Source organism: Phyllostomus hastatus, unplaced genomic scaffold (genome assembly GCF_019186645.2).
Source record: "Phyllostomus hastatus isolate PE091 unplaced genomic scaffold, TTU_PhHast_1.1 phas_contig_86, whole genome shotgun sequence".
Classification (NCBI taxonomy): Eukaryota; Metazoa; Chordata; class Mammalia; order Chiroptera; family Phyllostomidae; genus Phyllostomus; species Phyllostomus hastatus.
Window position 1 is genome coordinate 20,196,789 of NW_025333977.1, and position 27,117 is coordinate 20,223,905.

Consider the following 27,117-nt stretch of genomic DNA (forward strand, 5'->3'; position numbering starts at 1 on the left):
CAATCCAGTGGGATGTCAGCCAGACAATCATTATTTATTACCAGCCTCCAACTTCCTGTGTTCGTCCCCGCCCCCCGAGTCTCCTCTGGCTCCACTTCTCCCACTCCAGATGGGTCTCCATTCACTATTCATTTAGGAAACACTGAACACCACCTAAATGCTAGAGTAATTTTAGGCCCAGAAGGAAAGAGCAGAATCAGAAACAGCCACCGTCCCAAAGATTAAAATCTCCTGGAAGAGCATATCATTCACTCTCTTAGAGAGTGAATTGTGAATTTGGTTCAAGGTTTTGGTTTTGCTAACCCAGTACCTCTGGAGATAACACTCTCAGTTCTCAGCCCACAGAAGGTTTTTTTCTTCCTTAAAAACTGGGAAAAGAAACCAATGTATTTAGACCAAGGATTGAAATGAGTGTAGAAAAAATTAGTTAAGTAAAACCAACTATAGGGATTTTAGCTCAGGCTTCATTTTATAGAATTACCCACCTTCTTTTGCCATTGGTGCCTAATCCTATGATATACAAAAAATAAAATATACTCTGATAGATCCATGAACATATGACCTTGGCAGCTCTGTAAATAAAGAAGAAAAATAGATTATTTGGGATTTAGAAAAAACTGCACTTTAGCAGAAAGACTGACAGCTGTCAGAAGGGATGGGGGATGGTCTACTGGATGAAAGACAGTAACAGGATTAGCCACAGGACATGTATGCATGACCCACAGATACCAACAACAGTGTGGGGATGGCCAGAGGGGGGGTGGGGGTGGGGACTGGATGGAGGTGGGCAAAGAGGGTGGGGAAGTGGAAACATCTATAATAGTGTCAGTAAAAAAAGAAAAAATCTAATAAAAACTGATTTTGTGTATCATTAAGTAATGTCAAATTGATGTTTATAGAAGCTCTGTGTGTTAAGAATATGTAGTAGCTCTGCAATTTTGAGTAAGCTCTGCTTTATTTTCATTGTTTGCTGCTCTTTGACACTGAGAGAGTATGATGACAACGTTATATCCTAATATACCACAGTGTTATCACACTGGTCCTCAGGCATGTGATTGGGTCACATTATGGATGCAGCAGCCATATAATAGATCCATGAAAGCACGACCTTGGCAGCCGTGTTTTCAATAAGAAAGAAAGAATAGACTATTCGAGGTTTAGAAAAAATTTTAAAGAAGTAGACATTCCCAAAGGCTAACTTACTATTCACATTCTGTACTTCAGCAGAAAGACCTTATAATTTCCATATCTACCAGACCTTTTCAGGCCCCATTTTATTTGATTTTCAGCAGCATTGATAGTATATTCACTCTCTTTTAAAAAGACGTCTCTCCTCAGGCACCTGAATTCTACACTGCCCTGCCCCTTTCCTCTCCTTTCCACCTTCTCTCAACTCCTCCTTCTCAGTCTCTTGCTGAATTATCTTTCTCTGCAAATTCAGATGCCCATTACTCATTTATTATTTTTTCAAACTTCCAACTAATACTGTTGTGCATATCCTATGGGCCAACCACTGTCTTTAAGGTATTGGAAACATAGTGATGAGTAATTCGCATGCCATCTCTGTCCTCAAGAAGCTAACAATAGAGCAGCAATTGTTGACTCTTTGAATTGGGTATTTGTGTTCTCTCTGTTCTTTAAAATCATAGTAAGGCACACTAGCATGATATCTTCTCTTTCTTCCCTTTTGAGGTAACACACAGGATCAGATTGTCAAAATCAGCCTCAGGCAGATAAGACACTAGTATCACATTTTACTAATAATGGTAAGGCTGTAAGCAATTAGTAAGTGTAGGTAAAGCAGGGAGGAGACAAGAACATCCTCTGTGGCTTCTAGGATCCCTCCACTCCGCAATGGACACGCCCTCTCTAACCCAGAGCAACAGATGATTATGTGTGTGATTTCTATTTTGTATACTATCAAACTCTAGTCAGAGTCTGGGATTTTACCCTACTTTTATGCCAACAAAGTAATCTGTTACTGTTTCATGGATGCTGACAGAAGACATGAAACTCTTGGGTCAGAAACAAAGGCTTTATTACTTATGGCAAAAGCACTAGCCAGCGCTTCGTCTGCTTGTGTCAATTTCCCATGCTCCCCAAATCCCACAGCAGTAACCCAAAGGGCTCATCTGGATGCCTACATATGCAGTTGGTTGCGCTGTGCAAGGGAAACGCTGAACTTGGGGAAGCCACCACTTTTATGGTTAGTGGAAACAAGCCTGCTCTTTTTCTCAGGGAAGATGTTATTAGCTCATCTTTCTGTGTGAACACGGGCCTGAAAAACAGCTTGGATAAAGAGTGAACAGGGCCCTCAGCATTCTTGGCATACCCAACAAAAATGTGTGGGGATGCTCAGGGCCCATGGGGGATTGTTTCCCAAACATACACCTCCTCTTAGGGTGCACTTGTGTTTTGGAATTCTCAATAATTTGAGAATTTCCTTTTTTCTCTTACATCTTTAAGTCAACCCTCTTTTATTGCCTCTTGCCATCAGACTTTAAACTGCTGCAAGTCTCATCCACCTTAAAAACATCCTCTCCCTTTACTACACTCTCCTACCCAAATACAACCCCCTCTCCTTAATAGTAAAACAATGCAATACATGTGTTAACTCTCTGTATCCCTTCTGTCTCACACGTCTCCTTCAATCCAACTCACTGCACTCTGGGGTTTGACATCTTATAGGCGATGTCAAAGAAATAATTACACATGCAAGTCTACAGCTGTAAGTGAGCTCATTACTCCAAAGGAAAAGAAGTTAATCCTAAGAAAGTATAGCACATAAATTTTAACTAGACTGAAGGAGAAATACAGGTCTCCCTGAGGCCGTGGTGCTTGATGGACTTCTGCAAGAAGCATAGATACTCACTAGGTAAAGGAAGGGAAATCGGAATTAAAGGGAGTACAGAGTCTTTGAGGAACTTAAAGAAAATCAGTATTTCTAAAACATAGTAGGAGGAAAATAATAGCAAGGTAGAATTAGAGAAGGAGGCAACAACCAGACCACAGAGAGGTCTGAAGATCATCTTGATGTTTAGTCCAATCCTGTGAGTGATGGGAAGTGACTGAAGGGTGTAAAACTGACAGGAGTGAGGGAGTGGGTGGTACAGCTTTTGTTTTGAAAGCATCACTGTGGTGCAGCACCAAGACAATGGAGGACCCATTGGTGAATATGAAAGGAGCTCTAGTAGGGTACTGCAACCATTCATGCAGTTTGGATTTTAGTGGTATTGTTACAGAGCAACAAGGGTCCCAAACGTTTGAGACGTTGGGTCCCAAAGAGAAATGTCCAGTCCCAAAGAGAGACACCAAATGCCTGCCTCACTAGATTTAAATCCCAGCACCAATCTTCTTCTGCAGACCCATTTCCAGGTCCTCCCACAATTGGCTACAGCTGCCCGCATTCTGGGCAAGTGTGCCCTGTGGTGTGGAGCCAATTATCTCCAAGCTCTTCTGGATCCTATTACAAATCCCTATTTGGGGTTCCCCTCTTGGCTGCACCCTGTTACAGTATCAGTGGAAGTGAGGAGTATACAGATTTTATATGTTTTAGGAGATAAGTAAAATTTGACATTTGATCAGATATGGGTGAAGGAGAAGAAAGTCTCATGGATGACTCCTAATTTTTAAGCTTGTGCAAGTAGATAAATGGATAGCTGAAAAATCAGCCCCTTTTTTCCTCCTGATTTTAGTCCACATACTCATTTTCCTACTAGATATCCCCAACTTCCCACCGCACTTGTCCATCAAAACATTTATGTCCAAACCTGAACTTTTTCTAGTATCACATACTCCCCCTCCTGTTCTCTCTCAATAAGTCCCACAACCCTCAACAGAATCCCTCCAGGCAGTCAACCTCAAGTCTTTCTTTCCTATCCTATCCAGTTAATAACCAAGTCATAATGATTTCAACCAAGTTATATTGGTTTTAACTTTTTAACACCTTTTATATCTGCCCGCATCTCTATTTACACTGCTACAAGCTTCCTCATCACGTTTCATCTGGATTTTGGCTTCTCTGCCATCAGCCTCCCACCTCTCTAACCTGCCCTTTGCCTTGCTGGTGCCCATTGGCCATGAAGTAAAACCATGTTTCCTTAGTGCAGCAGCCCCAGCCACATCTCTAGAATTTGCTAAATGGTTTCGACGTCTACTTTCTATGAAAACAAATACTCTCCTGTCTTCAGCACAAGCTTTTTGAGCTTTGTTTCTAGTACTGCTACTCATTTCAAAATATACATCATTGTTCTGTTTGCCTCCTTATGGGCTAGGTCATTTTTTGCTGAGAAAAGCCGCCTTCATTCTTGGGTGAATGCCTTAGCTAGACAACTGGTAACATTTTAAAAAATTTCTTACAAGAGCAGAATGTAGAGAAACAATGGTAGCTGCAGAGTAACCAACATGCATTTCTATTGTACTAACTGAGCATCAAGCTACCAGAGGTCGTAGCTGCCAAGAAAGAAACAAAAGGAGAGATCAGAGGCCAAGGTTTGGCGGACAAGCTAGGGAAGGCCCACGCGCAGGAAGATTGTGAAACACCCATTCAGAAGGCACCTTCATCCTTTCTGGCACTGTCAGATATATTGTACCTTTTCACAGGCAGCTTGATAAACCCTTAATATTTATAAGAAAAAACAAAAACAAAAATAGTGACAAATCTCCAATTTTGTTGGAATCTTGATAGAATATAATTGCTCCAATGAATGCTATCAGAGCTAAATGACTTTTCCTGACCCTTGATTAAACATAGATCAAGCCATCTTACTGACTAGAGGGCAATAGATATTTTTGTGAAGTGTATGCTGACTTTGAGCTGCACCTGATGGCTTCCTTCTGCACACTGGCTTTACATTACACATGTATGATTTCGCTTGTAAACTAAAAAATCATGCAACTCAAAGTGCCTAAACAATAAAAAGAGGTTGTTGAATCACTTTACTGAGAAGCCCAGAGGTAGGGAGGACTTCAGGCATGGTTTAATCAGGGCCCCAAATCCTGTTCTCTATCAGTCCTTCAGTTTTATCCTGTTTGTTGGCTTTATCTTTAGTGTAGCCTCCCTCATGGAGCAAAAGAGCTTCTGCAAAATGTTTCACACCCACAATTACAATCTGCAGAGCAAGAGGGCCTCTACATCTCAGGAGTCCCAACCTTTTTGTTGAACTTCATACTTACTGGATCACATCTGAACTAATTCATTCATTCCTGAGAAATCCGTACGCTGATGAAGAGGTTACCTGATCCAATCAGTGTAGCAAATGGAGGTGAGATTATACCAAGTAGAGTCTACCTTTGACTCAGGAGTGGAACGGTGTTCCCTGGCCCCACATAAACTGCACGACTTTTATGAAATGAAAGAGGTAAATTAATTCCCTGAAGGAAAGCCTTGGAGTTATTTAGTGTGTGTGAAGAAAATGAGTGAACCCCAAGCAGGCAACCAGTGTGTAGTCACTACAGATGCAGCTCACATGTGTTCATAAGCAAACTTAGGAATATTTTGTGTCCTGGGTATTTAAAGCTACTTGTAAATGGTCAAAAACAAACATCAAGAATTTACTGCAAGAGTGAAAAGGGGTAAGTGCAGTCAGAGCCAAGTTCTAAGAAATCGCATTGATGAATACAAGTGGATAGGATGACTGAATGCTGCAGGTAATTCTCAAACCACGCACTCATTTATTCATTCATAGAGCATTTATGGACTATCGACTCCTTGCCAGAGAATGCTTAATACAACAGGACCTTTGACCTAAGAAGTTCATTCAATCAGGTACTACAGCATCGCAAGCAAATGTCTGCAGTTTTGATATGCTATAGTACATCAGAGTGAAAGTATTATAGTGGAACACAGTGAAAACAAAACCACATGGAAGATCTTGTGAAATCGCTACAACACTCTTCAATATTTCCTTCAAACCTAACACTTCTCTAATGTAATCTCCAACATAAAGCAACCCAGGAACACTTATTCTCAATCAATAGGTTTCTGAAAACAGTATGTTAAAAGGCAAATAGCAGGATAATTTATCTTACTCTGGTTGCACAGTTTAAGAAAAATAATACGAAACTCTCCTTGTTTAGAAACAAAAGTGGATCATTGTCTAAGGGAGCTTTTATGTGCAAAATACATCTGATAATAAAGGGAATTATCAAATGGAATTCTTTTACACTATTATATTCTGTGACCATCTGGGGAGGTAGTTTTGGAGATAAGTATAGTAGAAATATTTAGAGAAAGGACAGTAAAAAGGAAAAATAGCAGACATGGTTGATTTTCTTCGATATTCTTTTATTATAGCATAAAAATCATGAAATCCTTGGTCCATTTCACAGTGACAATGCTGAAAAAAATTTAATCACTTTATCATTATTCCCAGCAGTGTCCTGAAGCTCCAGTTCTAAGGGCAGGGCTTTCTGTCAGCAGCTAACATAAAGATGTAACGCTGAGAGTTTATGGAGAAATAGTTTCTTCACATGGAGTACACTTGATAATAACATTTTAATGTAATATTGACATTTCTGGTTTTTAACTCCATTGGGCACCATCTTGATGGAAGAGAAAATCACCTGTGACAGCTTTAGCATGAGTGTCTAATACCACGGCAATTTAACCTGGCTTTATCCTATACCAGAGATATTCCGTGAGAGAACTAAAGTGTCCTTCATGTTTTACAGAAGCAAGTCATTTCTAATAACAGATGATGCTAAAATTGTATTAAATTATTAACTGTTATTGAGTTAATATTGTAGGAAATACTGGTAGTTTCTTTTCAGAGGTGTTTGGTAAATAATGAATATGTATTTATTATATATACATAATATTTTGTTTGGAGTATTGGTTATCCATTTGGACTGGTCTACTTTGGGCAAACAGTTGAGAAGTTGAGCCAAATCATGACATTTGTGATCCATGTGCCATTAATGGTTGAACAAAGTTTATGTACACTCTCGCTACTCAGAGTATAGATGATAATGCAGTAGCATCAGAATTACATTCAACCAGTTAGAAATACAGAATCTTGGCTCCCAGCCCCGGGTATACAGAATATGCATATGCATTTTAACAAGATCTTTAGGTGATTAAAACATTAACCAAGTCAGGGGAATCTCAACTCTGGGCACACATTAGCATCCCTTAGAGTGTTTTAAAAGTGATTCTCGGGCCTTACACCAAACCAATGAAATCAGACTCTCTAAGGGCAGGACAAAGGCATGGGTATTTTGCCCAATATCATGTTCACCATGATTTGCACAAAGGTTTGAGAACTATGGTTTAACACAATGGCCAAACTATCAATAAATTCAATGTGTTCTGAAAGGGCAACAAAAGAAAAAGGAAGTCAAACCAGTTACTTTATATTTGGTACCACTCTATAAATGATTGATTTTTTTAAGTGTTAATATGTTTGCTTAACTACTGTGTAAACACAGCCTATTATGTCTCGACCTGCCTAAAGGTGCATTGTATTTTAAATCAAGACCAGGAGCACTTTGCCGTCCAAATTAATTAAAAGTAGATTTTAGATGTGTTTTTCAACTTTATTTCCTTTCACCAACCTTGTTTTCCAAACTGACAGGTCTAACTGCCAAAGGTCAGGCACCGCACCCTTGGGTTGCCCTCCCTCTTCCCTGCGCACTCAGCCCTCGGTTTTTAACCTGAACACTCTCGTATCACTCTCACCCAAATGCTCCTCTCCCCTGATTTGAGATGTTGCAGCTGTTTCTATCATGCGCTCTCATCTTACGTTCTTGCCTTGCTAGCTCCTCTATTTAGTGGAGTGAAATTACTTGTTGTTTTTTTAAAATTTCTACATATAAGCTCAAATATTAGCTATCTAGTCCAAATTCTCATATAAGAATAGGAAAGGGGAAAAATCATAGCCTAGTACATACAGTAATCTTTTTTACCCCATTTTATAGATCAGACTGAGTTCAGAAAGGCACTGTGGCAGGCTAGTAAGTTTAAGCACTAAGATATGTTTTTCTCAGGACTGTCAGACACAAAGCACAGGAAAAGTTTGGTTTGCTTTCATTTGTGTGTGTGTGTTTCCAATAGAGTGCTTTAATTACAGTTCTGGGGCAGATTAAGAATAGGAATATACTAAAACATACTGAAAGAAGATCCTTCTTAAAATTAGTGTCCACTCTTATGAGTTCTTTTTTTGTACTAATTGGCTTTCTTTTGTCAGAACATTATTGAAGCTTGATGGGTCGGAGCAAGGGCAAGTCATCCTATATTACCTTTTACAAAATTGCTTTTCATTACAAAAGTAATATCTGAACATTTTCTCGTAAAAAAAATGGAACACTGCAAATACGGATAAAAACTCCTGTCCAACACCCCCACACCCACATCCTGCACTTTACACAGACCCTGTGTCTTTGTTCCTCCTCAGATACAATCATTTACGTCTCTGTATCTCCTCCAAGACATTTTGAATGTATTTAAATACACGTATATGACATAGTATGATAATTTTTGACATTAATGTGTTAAATCCAAATAAAACTACCAAGGGTACTATGTTTTGGATGATAACATAGTGCCCTTGGTAGTTTTATTTGTGTATCTAATGTGAACCTAGGAAAGATATCTAATTCAGGGGCTGACATAATTAGGATTCCAAGTTGTATCTCAACCCTGTGGAATAATACCCTAAAACTAAAAATGTAGGTAGCATAAATATCAAACCCTGCATGAAGTACAAGTAAGAAATGGAGAATTCTGATTTGACATTAGTTTATATGAAAAAGACTTAGAGGTTTGTTCATCTCAGACCCAGAATTTAATAAAACTTCTAATGCTTTGAGAAGTCCATAGTTCTTATCTCTCAAATAGCATTCTTTTAAATATATCTGAAGCTGGTCCAGAATATACCATTTTAGAAGGGAAATACTAGATTGATATTTAGTGTGTTTAGTATGGTAGACTAGTAATTTTAAAATGTGGGACATATTTTATGAGTTAGTATATTCTTTATATATTTTTTCACAAAAAAGCAATGCCAAGTAAGAGAAAATTATTTTGCCTTCCTCACATTAAACACTCCAGTTTTTATCATAGCACAAAGCAGTTGTAACAGATCACACTGTGTCAGCATGAAAGTTACTGTAATAAGGCACTGTCATACTATTCCTTCTCAATGTGGATGTCTTCTCAGTTAAGGACCTCGCCCTGTGGAATTAATCTCACTCAATGTAAAGCTAATTGTCTATTATGAGAACATATTTTAGTGAAAAATATTCACGCTCAACATTCTTTGCCTGAATATCTGGTATCAGGTCATGGGAAGCCAGGACTCTCTGCATGACGCACACTCTCCCATGCCAGCATCGACCTCGCTGCCTGACTTTTACTTTGATGTGTGTCAAAGGCATAGATTTTGAAGAAAAAAATTTCTCATAAGAAAATTTAGGAGCTCATAACCCATTGATTACCTGAGAAGCATTCACCAACATTGGTGTGTGTGTGATCTCTTTGTGTGTGTGATTTCAGGTCAATAAGTACTGATTATGTAGGATACAAGGAAATAGGGATTTTTCTTTCCTAAAAGAATATGAATATTATATTCATTTCTGAGTCTTGACCTCTTTTTAATTTTTTCATAAAATGAAAGGAACCTCTCACATAAGCATGTTAAGTATTTTAGAAAGTGGAACCCTGACTGAAAAGGAATAAGCTCAATTGATGAACCAAATGTACAGGTGTGTTTTCAAGAACTCCAAAGGATGGTTTTATTTGAATGTATCAGTCTATTCTCGGATGCCCACCATAGCACAGGAGAAGGAGATTCAAGGTCTTAACTTTATTACTGGCTTTATTCAGCAGTATCAGACCAATAATAGGTGTTTATCTGCTAATGTGTGCTGCTCCAGATAGAGTAGCTCATTGTAATTCTTGCCTCCAGTTTCCCTGCCTCAAGGAAATATCTACATCTCAGATCTGTCTAATTAACCAGTATGTGAAGAATAGAAAATTGTGAGGCCGTCTTTATATTCATTGTTGCTGGGTTTTAAAAAGCTCAATAAAGTTTCTATCTACATTTTGTTGTTTACACTGTGGAGAAAAATGGATCAAACAAGCAAAGATTTCTGGTAACAGAGTCAGTGCCTTTGTACAATATAACACATACTGTGAATCAAAGAAATATTGTGCCACTTCTCCGGAGCTGACATTGGAATGACATTGTAATCCTGGCCATCTGTCTTCCTCTTCTAGATATCGATGAATGTGCGGTGGTGAACGGGGGCTGCCAGCAGCGCTGTATTAACACTCTGGGCACCTTCCACTGTGAGTGTGATACAGGATACAGGCTCCATGCTGATGAACGCACCTGCATAAGTGAGTAAATATTAGGACCAGCTTGAAGCCGTTTCCAGTGAAAAATCAACCTGCTTCTCTAGGGGCAAACGGGAAAGGTTTTTCTATTGTAAAAATATCTGTAGAAGCTGACAGTTTTCAAGCACAGTTCTCTCTCTTAGGATAAAAAAGATTTTTACTATTAAAAACTAAAAGACAAAAAAAGATGGTGAAGGGATTATAGGAATTAACATTCACAAGCAAAATTTGAATCCCCAAGTGAGTGAAGATTTCCATAGCATATCATTCTGCCATATGCATGAAAAGTATAAATTTGTTAGTTATTGCTTATACATGACAAGGAAAGCACAGAGCCACATTGAAAGGGGGATGTCAGGCTGTCACAGTCACTAGCTGCTGTGTTCACCCATTTCAGACCAGACTCCGAAATGGACTCATGATTATAAAAACAAAAATTATAACTGATTATATACCAATTGGAGTTGCTCAAGAATAGTTAAAACTACACATATTAAATGAGATTATTATGTATTTATTGTACATCCAAACATTCTTAGATATTTTTCTGTGGTAGGATTATTATTTTATATCTTCTTTGTATATTTTTGAATTTTATAAGTTTCTTAAAATGAGTATGTGCTTTTATGCACAGAATTAAAACCAACTAAATACTTGTTTGAAATACTGTGCTTCCTGTATGGTTTATTATGGCTTTGTTTTTGTTTTAGCGGAAATAGTTTACTTAAAAGTGGTTTTTCATTGAATCATGGCCCTCAAGTGGCATCAAGACACACACTGATTTTATCAGCTGGTCTCTTAAAAATATTTATTATATTAAAAGTGTAGCACCTTGAACAGCACAATCTAATTGCTGGCTTAATTTATTTGGGACTTGTTAACTAGTCCATCTATTCAAAATGACTAGGATTTTATAAGCATTCTACAATTATGAAATTTGAAAAAGAAATAAGCTACCCTGACCTAGTTTCATAACATATACTCCCTCTTTCTTTTGCTTGTAATGTGTCTTGTACGAAATGAGAGAAGGCCAAGGGCCAGTTAAAGGTGTCCTAGTTATAGGTCTGATTTTGATAAGAGCAAATGGAGGTCCTGAGAGGAAGAAAAGGACTTTTCTGGAGTGGAGTGAAGCTCCAGGTAGAAGCTGTACCCTGAAATCCAGGGAGCTCAGTATTGGAACGATGGTACCTGCAGCAGGTGCAAGCAGTGGGACAGGCACTGTTATGTGATCCAGATACCCTCTTGTTGCAGGATCACTGGGGTTAGCAATAGGAATCTCTTTCCCATCCCCATCCCAATATGTCATGTCTTCAGCAAGTAACATCCTCAAACTGCCACCATCACTTCTCTCAGTTACAAATATTTAGAAGCAGTAAAATTATCAAGACATGCAATTGTGCTAATCATCAGTAAAGGTTGAGCAGGTGAATTATTGTGTCTGATACAAAAGCATTTTGCAAAGTAGCCGATTTGTATAAATGTATAATATCTGGTTTTCGTGATAAGGCAAAAATAAATACTATAGTAGCCAAGAAAATTATATTTACAGGTAAAATTAATTTTCTAAACCCTAACATTATTAGCTATGTCTTAGTAAAATCATTAAGCTCTTTCCTTATTCCTTACCACCACTGAATTTTCCAATTTAAGTTTTAATGACATCAGGTCAAAAGTGGAGTTGGATAAGGATATTATGGTTTATCTTTTCTATTTCTGCTCTTTAAATCACAATTCCTATTGTACAAATACATTACAACATGGTAATGGCTTATTAACTGTTCCATATGGCGATCTTCTTATGCAGAATTTCAAGATAGTGTAAAATTAAATTATAGATATGGAGTGAATTAAGATTATGAAAAATGCAATCATTTTAAGGCATTTAACCTATTGAATCATTGAATGTCATTCTACGGAATGTAGTAGACTGCAAACCCAGTGCTCACCCTTCATGAAAATTTTGGTGCCTTTCTCATATGCAGATAGTGAAGAATTTTTTGCTTATTTGTTTTGAAAGAAAAGGTTTACTCAGAGGACTGGTTTCACATTGGTCTGTATTTTGAGTTATATTGTAGAAAGTGTCAGACATTTTTTAAACAGAAAGTTAAGTTAGCTCCCTTTCCCTTTGGGAGTTTTTACCTGGCAGGAGATCGAGCATTGTAGTAGACAGAAATGTCATCATGACCCATGGTAGAGCCACAGAAGAGAAGGTGGAGTTATGGAATTTTAGGATTCTATTAGTTTGATGTACTTTGAACGAATTGCATCCATTTCTTTCTTCCTCCTCTCTTTTTTTTTTCTCCATTCTGCCCATAAGTCATCGGGCTACACTAGTGTGACTTTTTGAATTAGAGCCTCTGGTGCCTTTTCTACTTTCTTTTAATCACAGCTACAGGGAAGTGAACTCTTTGCACCTCCAAATACTTACAGTTTCATATTATTTCATTTCAAAGACGGGTCCCCTCTCTAAGGGCTGTGCACTTGTGACGATATATGGCCAGCAGGTACTGGTCAGCCTCTGCCAGAATGATAAAGTTCCATAAAGTAGTTTCAGAGAACGTGTCCATAACAGCTGGATTTGGAAGCCGGCAGTATGACCGTCTCTGGCCTGCTGTCACTTCTCCTGAAAGGCAGCTTCAGGAAAGCCAGTCTGAGGATGTCCCACATGTGAGGAGGATCACAGCAGTGAAACCCACTGCACCTAGCTGGTGGCAGGGCACACAGATGCAGCATGGGAAATGGTGGGCTTCTTGCCAGATTTTCTTTGCTATTGGTGGTCTCCGTGACCGCAGATGTTGCCAAACAACTCATATACTTTTAGATTTCCCTTAATTGGAAACCAACAGCTTCAAAACTGGAAGCTAGATTTTAGCAATCACCAGAAAGACAGAGATGTTTATGTTCTTATTAGCCCACCCTCAAATCTTGTCCGTGTGGACAGCACAGCAGCACCGTGGAGTCCAAGCTGGCACGCAGCCTTCAGTTTAAGCTCTTCACAACTTCATTTCCCTGCACTCCAGATGCCTTGTGTGTAAACTGTAGATATTGGGAAAATGGCCTTCAAGTTATTGCATCTCCGAAGTATAATAAATTTATTGTTTGCACAATTATTAATTCTTTAGAGATCACTTGCTAGCCTGTAATTTTTAAACAACCCTGGATTCTGGGTAATAATTATTTTTTTAAAAAACTTAGAATTTAGAATGTCCAAGCATAAAACAGTGTGAGAGTTTTATATCCAGTTTAATAAAAAGGAATATGTAACTTCAATGTTTTTATTGAAAAGAAGTATACTGTGGCGCGTTTGTAAAAAATACTGTTTTCTATGTTAAAGGACCATATCTGGGAGAAGTTCAAGGAGAATAGTTCAGTTCAGTCTTTCTCCTTAGAGTTAAGAAGTCTAAGAGCTAAAGACCTCAAGTAACTTTTACTTTGAAAGAGAAAAGTAGTTTTCAGGAAAACCTGGCTAATTTGAATCCTGATCAAATGTTTTAAAATAATTTCTGATAAGTATCTTAGAAAGACCAAGGAAAATTATAAAGTTACTGTGAAATGATATTCTTACATTCTATTTTGGACATAGCCCTGAGGGCTAAAACAACATAGTTTAATAGTTATTATAAGTATTACCAGCTTATAAACACAAATTTACCACTTTTCTTCTACATTTCTATTATATGCTCCCACCATCGTAACGGCTCTCCATTTTCCCAGTGAACTATGCTCTTTCCTATTTACACTTTACTCTTAACGTAGATGATCTCTCACCCCCGAGTCTTCGTCTAACAAAACTCTGCTTACCATGTTCCATATTGAATATCAGTTGGCGTCCTTAAGCCTTCTCTGCTTCCCCTAACCAAAGGCACTTCATTCTCTCTCTCTCTCATCTCCCTCTCCCATAATACCATATAATTTTTATGTTGCCTTAATGAGACATATAATACACAGTTTTATATGTATGCAATTGGACTTCAGACCAAATGAAAGATACTCATGGCCTCCTAATTATCAGCATCATATGGAGTGTTTTCCATACCTTTTCTGATGGTCTCTGACACGGGTAACCAATCATTTTATATTTCTCCCTCCTGTCTTCCTGACAGCACAAGTTCCACCTTTAACTGCTGCTTCTCGTTCTCTGTGCCAGGGTCTGACTTCCAATCATCTTCTGTCCTTGTTGTGGACTACATTGTGTCCTCCCAGCCCGTTCCCATCCCCTGCTAAGACTCAATGTAATAGTTATTTGTACTTGGGGCTTTTAGGAGATAATCAGGTTTAAATGGGCTCTTGAGGGTGGAGCCCTCATACTGGATTAGTGCCATATACTAGGGAGCTTGCTCTCTCCACGTGTGAGGGTGAAGGGAGAAGGGGACTGTCTGTCTGAAGTTAGGAAGGGACCTCTTACCAGAAACCAAACTTGGTTGAAATCTTGATCTTGGAATATCTAACCTCTAGAACTGTGAGAAAATAAACTACTGTTGACTAAGCCTCCTAGTCTATTTTTTTTTTTTGCGGGGGGTGGGGGAGAGGTGGTAAAAGTAATTTTTTATTTATTATGCCCGCCATCACTAGGTTGTGGAGACAGACTTCTCTCAAACAGCTTTAAACAGAGTTTAAGTGGTTCAGCTTTTATTTAACAAGTGCTAATACAACTTTTTAAAATTTGTATATCTTTGCTTTTTTTTTACTTCGTAAACTTTTTGTTTTGAAATATTATGGGTTCACAGGAAGTTACAAAGGTAGTACAGATAAATCCTTTGTACTCTTCACCCAGTTTCCCTCAGGAGTTTTATTTTAATACAATTTTACCAGCTTCAGGATATAACTTATGTTCCATTGATTGCTATAAGTTTCAACATATACTGTATTTTTTGTACTATAAGACATGCTCTCTCCCCATATTTGGGAGGAATAATGGTTGTTAATGCTGCTGTTGAGTTCTGTTTACATTCACATTGGTGAAATATTATGTTATTTATGTTATTAAGTATTTTGCTACACTTTTTGCTTCAAAAATTTTTCCCCTATTTTCCTCCTCTAAAACCTAGGTGGGTCTTACGGTCTAAAAAATATGGTGTACATATACCTATGAAACTATCACCACAATTAAAATAATAAACACACCCATTGCCTTCAAAACATCCCTTCTGCCCTTTTTAAAAATATATTTTATTGATTATGCTATTACAGTTTTTCCACTTTTTCCTCCTCTTTATTCCTCTCTGCCCTGTATCCCCCCTCCCACCATCATTCCCCCACCTTAGTTCATGTCCATGGTCATACATATAAGTTCTTTGGCTTCTGCATTTCCTATACTTCTTAACCTGCTCCTACCTACCATTTGTGCTTCTCATTCCCTGTACTTTTCCCTCCATTCTCCCCACCTCCACCTCCCTGCTGATAACCCTATGTGATCTCCCTTTCTGTGATTCTGTTCCTGTTCTAGTTGTTTGCTTCCAGTTTATTTTTTTACAGCAGTGAATATACTCACCTGTTCTCCTTTATTCACCCCTTCCATAGTCTGTCTCCATTTGCCTTTGTCCTTTTAGAAATAAGTCAACACATGTAAAAAATTTGACAAGTATTAAGTTCTAGGGGTTATTGTAACAGAATACTTTACCCAGATAGGTTTGCTTATTGGAAAATATTCAAACTTGTTACAGTATTTCTAGCTTTTGAACCTTTGCTGCTATTCTCTATTACAAAATATGTTATCCTTTGATAGCTTTTAATTGGTGGTTTTCTCATTTTTGAGAGGCAGACTTTAGGAGATATTATTAAGTATAAATAATGATAATGCAGAATATACTCTTTCTATTACCAGCAGATATTGTTTAACAGCCAGAGGCTAGATACCAAAATAATTTATATTACTCCAATTTTTTTATTTAGCTGTGTAATTTGCATTTTAACTACTTTGTTAGATTTTAGATATAATTTGATATACTTCACAAAACCTTTCTTAAATTGCCACTTTTTAATAGCAACCTTATGAAACATGCTCAGCTCAAATCTCCATTCATAATCATGTCCTTCCCCCGATGTATCTGTTGGAATCAGCCTTCCCAGAGGGAAGAAATAATTAAATGATTGAAAGTTTTAATGCTTGCATCGTTCTCTTACCTCTCTTTCATGCCTTTCTCACAAAATTTTATTAACATCTGCACTCACAAATAAACAAATGAAATCACTGATGTCTGTACAGAGAGACCTCAGATAAATAACATTTTAATTATTTCAGCCTATGATGCAGAAATTCTTCATTCACAGTTGCAGGGTCTGTTTTTGTTCAATGGCCTCTATTTACTCTCACAAATGAAGAGTAAGAGGTGGGGAGAATGGTTACCTGGAACTGACAACTGAGAATTTTTTATTTGTGATTAAATATTCAGTGCAGTAGAGTCAGAGGTCATATTTTAATTACAAATAAGCAAAAGTTAGGCAGCAAAAAGAAGATAGAACTACAACCTAGAAACTTGGTTAAATATATTCTCAGTAAAGCTTTGAGCTTACATAAATATTCTTACAGAAGATTTTTATGAGTTTCATATTTTTTAAAAATGCTAAACTTAGAAAAATATCGAGGAAAACCATGAGACGACATGGTCTTCACACAATGGATTCTTTTGTTTTTGATCTCAGTATTCTGATCAGTGATGTCTAGATTTTATCTGATAAAAGGAACAGAAGAGTCTTTCTGGGGAATGTAAAGAGATTGCCCTCAAATTGGAGATGAAAGAGGTTAAAGACTTCCATTGTAACTGCCTTTCAATTAGTTGCATTATTTATGAAGACAAATTAGAAACAGAATTCAATTCAGATGACAGCTGATGTCTTGAATAGGGCTATGTCAGGTTAAAAAAATTGTTTAGTCTGTCAGGCTGATGGCATCTCTCAGTCATTATCTGATTCTCGCCCTCGCAATATTAATGACTTTTCTGTAGTAGATGAAAAATTTCATTCCCAGGAGTTAAATTTAAGAAACACTTCTCCTCTACCCTCAACATCTCCAATCTATGGTCTTGCAAAAGCCAGATTTCTCAAGTTTTTACCCAGAATGTTGATTATTAACCCAATTCAAAAACACTTTCAACTACTTGGATTTTAAGAATATACTTAGAAATCTTCCTTTTTTTCTACATATTTTCTACAGTCTGCAGACTTGAGAAAGTAGGACTGGTACTTGTCTGAATTCTACTGCACCACAGAAGAGTTGTGAGACCTTGGCCCAGTTTTTCCTTGAACTGAGCAATATGATGAAATCTCCCTTCTGTATCCAATTTTAAAACAAAACAAAATGTTGAAACATTGGACTTACCAGTCACTCTTTCTTTTCTCTAACTCTATGTGAAAAGTATCTTTACATGTTTTCCTTCAGAATAATCTTTAGGATTTTTTCTAGTTTCATTTGTGAAATATTTTTAAAAGTGAGATTTTTACAGTGTATTGTATCAAATACTAAAAGCTAATATTAGTAAATAAATAATTTTAATGTTTTCTAAATAATACAGAATACCCACTGTGTAGGATAAACTTAAATATGAAGAGATTAAAATGATATCTGGCACATAATAAATGCTCAATACATGGTAGTTTGAATCAATAATTTATCATTATTATACATCTATTCTTCCATTATTTTCCCACAATTAGAATACCCATTCAGTGCACAGAGATAGAGAGAATGGGAGATTCTGAATTGTTGCAGCTGGAAGTACAGAACTGGAGCTTTAAATTACTAATCTATGAAAATATAGCATGGGGTTTAAGATTGTGAGGAAAGTAATGCAAATCTGAGAACAGCATGTGTTGGGAAACAATATTAACAACATTAACTTTACCCTGGTTATTCCATAAACAAGCGGTGTGACTGAGTTAGTCACTTAACTGGTCCATAACTCAGTTTTCCATATAGAGGAGGTAGTTGAGGAAGTTACAGAACAGACGCAATCCTCAATGCGGTGCCTGAAATGAAGCAAGCACTTAGCAAATATCAGCCAATTTTATTTATATTAGTTCTAAACCTGCAGCCAGTTGTATTCATAGGACTAAATAGCATTTTGGAAGGTCAGACACTATGGGCATAAACTTGCTTTTGTGATCGGATGGCTATTTTTTGTGGGTAGGTTTTTAACAAACATACATTCAGTAATTCTTTTAACAACTCTTTGCTTCACTTTTTTTAAAAAAAATGTAGTGCTTTTAGAGTTTTAGAGCAATCTTCACAACTGGATTTTCACTGTATAGTAAAATATTTCCCATTCTCATTTATCACTAGGTTGAAGATTCATCTCCCTCTTTCCAAAAGCGCTGGAGACAGCAAACTTTAGAAAGCTTATGTATTTTCACAGGGTACAAAGTGCAAAAAGACATTAAACAAACTAACATTGCCTACATCTAAAAGAAGCAGAAGGATTAAGTGCTTGTACTTAATGTGAGCATACAACTTAAATCCAAATCTAGCATCCCAGTATAGATTTCAGATTTCTGGATGCTCATAAGAAAAGAGCCACATGATTTCAGAGTTTGCTTCTAACAGCAATCAGAGAGACATTTTTTTTGTTTGTATTTCAATGATTTCTAGATCTATTACTAAATACTCTTATTTTGCAAAGAAAACAGAAATCCTCAGCAAAGGAGCCTCCCCCCTTTCACTTCCAGCCAGAACTTCAGGACTACCTCTCAGGTCTGTCTGCTGTGCCCTTCATTCAAAGGAAAAGTGCTCTGTTGGTATTTCAGGTCAACCCCGTCCTGCCTTCCCCTTAGAACCCTGCTCCTGATCTTGTGTCCTCCTTTTTCTTCCGCCACCAACCCCTCTCTATCTTCAAACAAAACTCCTCTGTAAAATTAGTGTTTCCTGAGTTATCCATAAATAATGGACTGTTAAGTTCAAGGAGCACTTTTTGGTTATTTTGCTTAATGTCTTAAAAGTAATGACCTCTCCTTTCTTCTTGGCATTCTCTCCTCCCCGGGTTGTAGGACACGATGTTCTCTTGGATCTCATCCATGTCTAGGATGAGTCCTTAGCTTCTTTCATGTAAATCTGTGCCCTCTGCCCACTTCCAAAACTTTGATGGTCTTCAGAGTTCTGATTTTGGCCTTTTGTCTATTCTTGCGTGTGTGTTCGTTCCCACTTTCAAAGCTCTTCCGACTACAGTTAGCTAGAAGGGAATGAGGTCCAGATCAGTATTGCTAAATCAGGTCATTCTTGTTCTGTTGAGAATAGATCCAGCTACTGCTGAGCCCCCCACTGAGCATGTCCTGCATACCTGGAATTACATCTTAACTGGCATCATCCTCCACACGTGCCTCCTTCGACCCATGATCTAAACTACTTCCAGAAACATCCTTTAAAAATGAAATTAAAAATACTTAATGAAGCTTAAAACTCTTCCTTGTCCCTACATAGCTTTTAGAATTAATCTTGAACCCTTACTATGGCTTACAAAAGGAGTAAGGGTCTCACTTTCAGTTAATTCTGTCTCACCTGAATATTTATAATTTCCCAAATGAACAAGAAGTTTCCATATCTCCATGCCTTTCCATCTGTCAAATGCACCCTGCTTCTGCACCTGCTTGTCTCTTGGTTTGCAAGTCAACATTTCCACTTTCCTCCTCAGTCTCCCCTTTCCCACCCTTCTTTACCTAACTCCTACTTGTCTTCTAAGACTCAGTTTGGAATTACTTCCTCTGAGAGAGCTTCTCAGATCTACTCCCATACTTTTAAACCAAAATTGCCACCTGTTTTATATGACAAATATATTTTTATGGACAGAATATGAAGAGACTCAGATCAATGGTGAGACCTTTTGTAGCTGGCAGCCCCAAATGAAAGAAAGGTGCCCCTCGGCACTACACATTGGGTTACACCCATGACAGTGTAACAGGATGCAGCTTATATAGGGCAGGTGGAGTGCAGTTGGGCTGAATTCACGGTCTCCCTGGGATTAGGTATTTTAAATCACTTCACAAGCTCAAGGAATAAGGAGTCATACATGTGAATTAGATACCTGGGGACCTCTGCAGTTGGATAAGTGTATTGTAACTCAAGAATATAACAGCCTGATCAGGAATGTAATTGGGGTGGGAGCTTAGCAAACTGTCTGTGAAGGGGAACTGAGAGTTTTGAGCCATCACTTCAAAACTGGATCAAGACAGTGTGTGAAATACTGTATAACACCACCACGTTCAGAGCCAAGGGCACATCTGTAACATACAAGCTCTCCCAGTGGATTATAAAGATTTCTCTTCTTGTCTGCCTCTCCCATTAGACCTTAATACCTTTTGTATCCTCAGTACCTAGCAGTGACTTAAAGTGTTTAATTTCATTAAATGACTGCATTCAGTGTTTATAACGTAAACAGCCTTGCGATAAATTGTGCTTTGTTTAGAAGTAGGAGCATTTTTGTCTCTTATGATCTGCTTCTTTTTATTAAATGAGAATTATGTAATTCATGGCATTGGCTCCTTGCAAAGCTGACATTAAATTCATTTTCATTTGCAGGCACTGTATAGGGGGCACAAAACACTGGAAATTTATTTATAAAAATTTGTGTATATATTCTTACATGTATACACTTCAGTCACCTTCAAAGAACTCTCCACCTGATGCAATAACACCTATAAAGACACTTTTTTCCACAGCTCAAAATGGTTTCTGAACTCATCAATCTTGATGCTTTTTGGTGCCTCCCCATTTTTTTGTTTCACCTCTCTCACATTAGCAAAATATTTCTCTTTGAGGACTTCTTTCATGCAGGGAAACAAACAAACAAACAAAAAACACTTGCTGGGTGCAAGATCGGGTGAATAGGGAGGGTGGGACACGAAGGTCATGCTGTTTTTGATCAAAAACCACTGCACACTCAGTGCAGTGTGGGCAGGTGTGCTCATAATCACCCATCATGAAATGGGTAAATGTGTTAAAAGAGTCTTGAAAAAAATTCACTGAAGTCAAACACAGCCTCTCACACCACCACCTGCTGGTACACTGATACAGATGGGTTCCTAGAGTACCACCTAGTGGGGGAAGCCTATACTACAAGGAGCCCACCCTCCAGAAGATAATTGTTTTTTGGGGTGGTGCCCTCTGCTACATAACCTATATTTCTGTTTGAGCTACTTCTACCCCATTTCATAACATAGTTCTTCTTTTGCTCCAATGGCTAATTTTTATCCTACTTTTAAACCTTCGGCTCAGTGGTTTTATTATAGATGTGTTTTAGGCAGTACACTGCCTAAAATTATCTTTGGAAGTAGATGAAATATAAATGTAATAAAACTAACTCTATTCAAGCCTAGATTTACCATCTGACTCCTTGCAAAAACATCACAGACAGTATTTTAAATCCCAGATGTGGCAGAAATACAAACCAACCATTCAGTTGGATGGTTTACATGTTGGTCCTTTGAAATACCAGGTCTCACTGCCAGTGCCAAGGCACGAGGGAGGCAGAGCATGACAGGTGGACAAAGACGAACCTCCATGCCACAAGAGTGGGAAAACTGCCTAAAGCTTCACAGAGCCTAGAGCCTGACACTAAGCAGCTACTTCATAAGGACAGGATATACATACATGATTAATGGGAGTTGAGGGCAATGCCGTGGTAAGAATCCACAGTGGCATTTCCAAACCAAGGATAGGACATGGAGTAAGACACAAATCCTGAGTGAAAGGGCTGGGGTCACTCTTCAGAAATTCAGTAAATTTCAGTAAATAGAAGCAAATTCTGAGAGCTAGAATTCTGAATGCGAGGTGGAGGTGTTGTCCACATATATGGGCCAGAGTTAAGGTTAACATTTGAGTTAGAGGTAAGGAGATAGATAGGAAAGGAGTTTGAACTCTGACATTGAAAACTTTGCAGGGAACATCTCTTCAGTAGCCATAAAACAAGAATATAGACATTGACAGAGAAATAAAGACCGTATGTCTCCTGGCCCTTCAGTCTTGCTGGTTTGGGTGGATTAAGGCTACTGGGGTATAGGACACTCTCAGGGACACACAGGTCTCCTGAGAGCTTAGTCCTCTGGGTTGATATGTCATCAGGAGGCTGAGCAAACCTAGTGCATTTATTTTGTCTTCAAACAATTAATCTAGAAATTCAAACTCTAGAATCTAGGTAATTGCAATTTGAAAGTATTTTGGCTATGTCCATTAGTAATATATAACTACTATGGTTTATAAAATATCTCTAGTTCTCACAGCAATATTAAGAGGGTGATATAATTATTCTTATTTTAAAGGTACTGAAACTGGGGTTCACAAAGGTTAATATTACAGGTTAGGAATCACAGATTTGGGTTCACAGCCCTACAGATTAATGCTCTGACACCAGTAAACACCATCGGAAAGTGTACTGAAGTATGCTTTATAGTTTTTGAAAGAGAAGAAGGGCCAGACAGACGGATGAATACATCTGCTACGTAACCCTTGCTGCGCTTTTATTTCAACGCTAGATGGTATGATAATTTACAGTCTTATTTCATCCCAAGTTTTGGAGCTTCAGAAGATTCTCTGTGTTCCCCCTTGGAAAATAAAAATTTGGCTCATTCTGTAGATACCCAACTGGTTGGTCTGGGCTGTGGGGGGTTGACCTTCTGTCTGGGCAGGAATACAAGTCCAACTCTTCAGGTTTCACAACAGAATGTCAACCTTGCTTCCCCGGTGTCTGGTGTCTAAATCTTATGGCTCTCATTTTAATTGACAATATAGAAATTCAGCACTACAGGCCTGTGTTAGAGGATTTGACTGTGAACTGAATAGGAGCCAACATCCATCTAAATCTCCCTTAAGGCATGTGATATACAGAGTGCATAGCAGAAAAACCATAAGCCTTGGCACCAAAAAGCTCTAAGTTAGCATCTCCACTTTGCACCTACTAGCTGTGTGAATGTGGGCGTGTTGTTCAATGATAACAATGGCTAATATTATGGAGTGCTTGTTACCTATAGGGCGCAGTGTTAAGCCCTTTATATTCACTGTTTCACTTAAACCTAATGAAACCGTGTGAGGTGGGTGCTATTGATAGCACTGTGTTAGCAATGTTTAAAAAATGAGACTTAGAAAGTTGAAGCAATCTGAGGAAGGTCACTCAGCATGCAAGTGTTAGGTCCTTTTGGGCATAGCTGATCAATTAAATCCCATTGCGTTCAAACAAGCAAACACACATGTCTATGCAAAAGTTAGGTGTTTATTTTTGAGGCAGGAAAAGGCACCATGTAAAATGTAAAAGGCTCACACCAGTGTTGTGTGGAGAATGCACTAGGTGTACGTGGAATCAGGGAGAACTAGTCAAGACAGTGTTGCTTTAAGTTGGATGTGTGAGAGAGCCCTATACTTGGGATCAAGGAACTGAATGCCAGAAAGCTGCAATCTTTTTACCTGTCAATTTTATTTTATGAAAAGAATCTTCTCGTGTAGACCATATAGATATTGCAGTTTCATTTTTTTAAGTTTTAAAATTCATTTTATCAAAGTCAATAAAATCATTTGAATATGTCTTCTAAGTGCATGGGAATTTGCATCAAATTCTAAAATTTCTCTGTTATTTAATAACAGTGCAAGAAATTGTGATAAAGTAAAAAGGAATGGGTTCCAAGACTTATTCTTATTTGACATTGTTTAAAATTTGTCACCAGTAAATGAGTGGATAAAAAAAACTATGGTACATTTACACAATGAAATACTATGCAGCAGAGAGAAAGAAGGAGCTCCTAACCTTTATGGCAGAATGGATGGAACTGGAGAGCATTATGCCAGGTGAAATAAGCCAGGCAGTGAAAGATTAATACCACATGATCTCACCTATAGGAGGAACCTAATCAACAAAACAAACAAGTGAGCAAAATATAACCAGAGACATGGAAATAAATAACAAACTGACAGTAACCAGAGGGGCGGGGAGAGGGATTATGAGGGGAAATAGGGGAAGGTTCATCAAGGAACATGTATAAAGGACACATGGGCAAAGTCAAAGGGGGTGGGTTTAAATGTGGGATGTGGGGATGGATGGGGCGGGGGACTGTGGTGGGGTGAAGATGAAAACAACTGTACTTGAACAACAATAAAAGGTGTAACTTTTTCTAAAAAATGAAAGTTTATATTGTTTGGTTTCATATTTACCAGAAGCCTTTGTCATGTGGTTCCTACTGAAAGAGATTCTTAGATTATAAACCAACAACAGCAAAAAGAGTGCCTTTGCCAGTCTTGCTTTGCCGTAATCTCAGCACCCACATTCATTTAGTTCAGGGTGAATACAGTATGTGACTCAAACTTTGAATAATTGCAGTGGAATGGTTTGATTGATTTTCTGCCTCTAACATTTTCTGTCCTGTATGTTAGTAAAAATATTCAAGATGTCGACATTTCTCTTGGATTCCAGTGAAAAGATTGCAAATTTATTTTTATACCAAGCCAATTAATTAGCTCTCTTTTGTCTGGAGAGAAGGTCCTGATTCCTACAACTCACATTTTAAAAATTGTTTAAGTTTGAAAACAGTCTAACGTCAGCCTGGCCTTATTTCCAAAAGAAAATAATTTAATAATCTTCCTTATTTTTCGTTATAACTTTTATGAGGCCCTGCGGTGTAAGCACTACACTATTTCATCTTAATCTTTACAGGAGACCAGAGACACTTTTGCCAAGTACCATATCACATTCATATCAGAATAATGGATTAAAACTAGAAAGAAAAATTGTGTATTAGGCTTCTGCAGCCCCAGTCTGAATGTCAAAGCAGAATGTCCTGCTTTTTACACAGTTGATTAAGTCCATGGTGCAATTTAAACTTGTGTTTAATCATCAAACTACAAAATTTAAGATATGGATGAATGGGCCTTCTTCATTCCAGTGACTGATGTATTTGCTAACCCTTCTACTTGTAGAAAGCATAAATTAATAAAGTGCATAATCTTAAATTCGTTAAGATACATACTGCATCCGAAGCAAAAATTATGAGATCAAGAATAATTGATAATCCATGTGACCCATTAAAACAGGGCTCACTTAATGCAATACAGTTTAAAATTGTATCTCTTTTAAGTAGGCTAACCAGAATGTAGACACCCTTTTTCACACTTTTACAGCAAAACTGAGCAATTCCCTCAGCCATCCCCGTCAGAGGACCTTGAACCGAGAGCACATGTTTAATGATGCCCAGACTAGCTATTGATTAAACACTGACAATGTTCAGAGGAATTGAGAATCAAAAAGCCTCCCCTATGGCCAGCTCAGCCATGCTCACTTCTTAATAGATAGCAAAGGAGGATTCTAAATGAGATCTGCTGCCCTCCTCATCCTCAGAACTCCACAGGCAGTAGGATTAATTTCTGCTTCACAGTCCTTTGGAACTCCCACGTCTAAAATGTCCAGAAATGAATACACTTGTCCCTCCTTTTTTATTTCCTTGTTCCTCCTTTTCTGAAGAAAAAAAAATTCTTACATTGAATAAAATGCATGTAATGATATTGCTTCAAATGTGAATTAATGAAAGCTCACCCTTAATTCATACATAAAGAATAAGATAAATCCTGGGGAGATAATTCAGGTTGAATAGTCCCCTAAATCGAGCAGGCAGATGACAACAAAAAGGTTAAAATAAAATAAAGAATAATAAATGAAACAGAGAAAAGGGATTCGAAGCTAGGACTAATACCCTCACCGCCATTGCTGTGTTGAGTTGGTTGCTATCCAGAGCTAAGATATTTTCAGGATATTCTTTTGTCAGAGTAGGAGATTGTGACATAGAACTGTGAAGTAAGGCTGCTTCTACACTTTAAAAAATGTGATTTTCAGTAGTGGAACCACCCATCTATTTTACCTTCAACAAACATTGATGGAACACCTGGAAGGTGTCAGGCACATTGCTGGGTGCTTTCCTTTTCAAAGTCATTTAATCCCTCCAACAATCCTGTGAAATACTCATTATAATCTTTCTAAAGGTGTGAGAACTGAAGCTTAGAGGAATTAAATAAATCTCCTGTTATCAAACAATCGTAAATAGGCGAGACTAAAGTCATGCTGCTAGAAACTGTCAGAGCGAGGATTGAAATACAGATATTTTGAATAATATTTTATTGAGCTAATTACCATACGATACCTTCCTTAGTTTAACAATGGGACACTTAACAATTTTGCAGAAAAGCTTAGATTTTTTTTATCACTGTTTGTTCTTTCACTAATTTTTTCTGGTTCCCTAAGGAAAATATCTTTAAGGTAACAAAAAATGTGTAAGTACAAAATAGTGTAAATAAGGAGAGAATAAAGCAACCATACCCCCACCACTCAGAAACAACCATCGCTAACATTTGAGATTACCTTCCAGTCTTTTGCTTACATGTTTTTTCTCCTCATAATTGAAACTTCTATTTTTGTTACGTTCATATAACAGCACACATCTCTCTCTCCCTCTTTCTCTCTCTCTCTTTCCCCGCACACACAATCTGAATATATATTAAGCCAAAACTATTTGCAAAACTTACTTTAATGGTGGCAAATACCTTTTGATGTATGTTTACATAAACATATATATCAGGGATACTATTTGACTAACATTCATATTTATTTACATATATTATCGAGATATTTTATTGTGTTTTAGGCAATATCTCAAGCAGAAGAATTAAAGTAAAAACAATTATAAGAATGTGCTTATTGTCAAAACATTTTCCAAATTTTAACATAATTTGTTGATCCAGTACCACCATATGATAGTTTCTGCCTTATTCTCACTGACATCAGATATCAACGTCCCTTTCAGTCCTTACTAATTTGATAAATGAA

The 27,117-nt window shown here is 37.6% G+C and overlaps 1 protein-coding gene across 1 annotated transcript in view; it reads left to right on the forward strand.

Annotated features, from left to right (window-relative positions):
- LOC123826961 (EGF-like and EMI domain-containing protein 1) overlaps window positions 1-27,117 on the forward strand; it is a 441,941-nt gene that overhangs the window by 368,218 nt on the left and 46,606 nt on the right. The window contains exon 6 of the mRNA XM_045851170.1: window positions 10,217-10,339. Within this exon, the coding sequence (XP_045707126.1) occupies window positions 10,217-10,339 (123 nt within the window). The remainder of the gene's footprint in view (window positions 1-10,216; window positions 10,340-27,117) is intronic.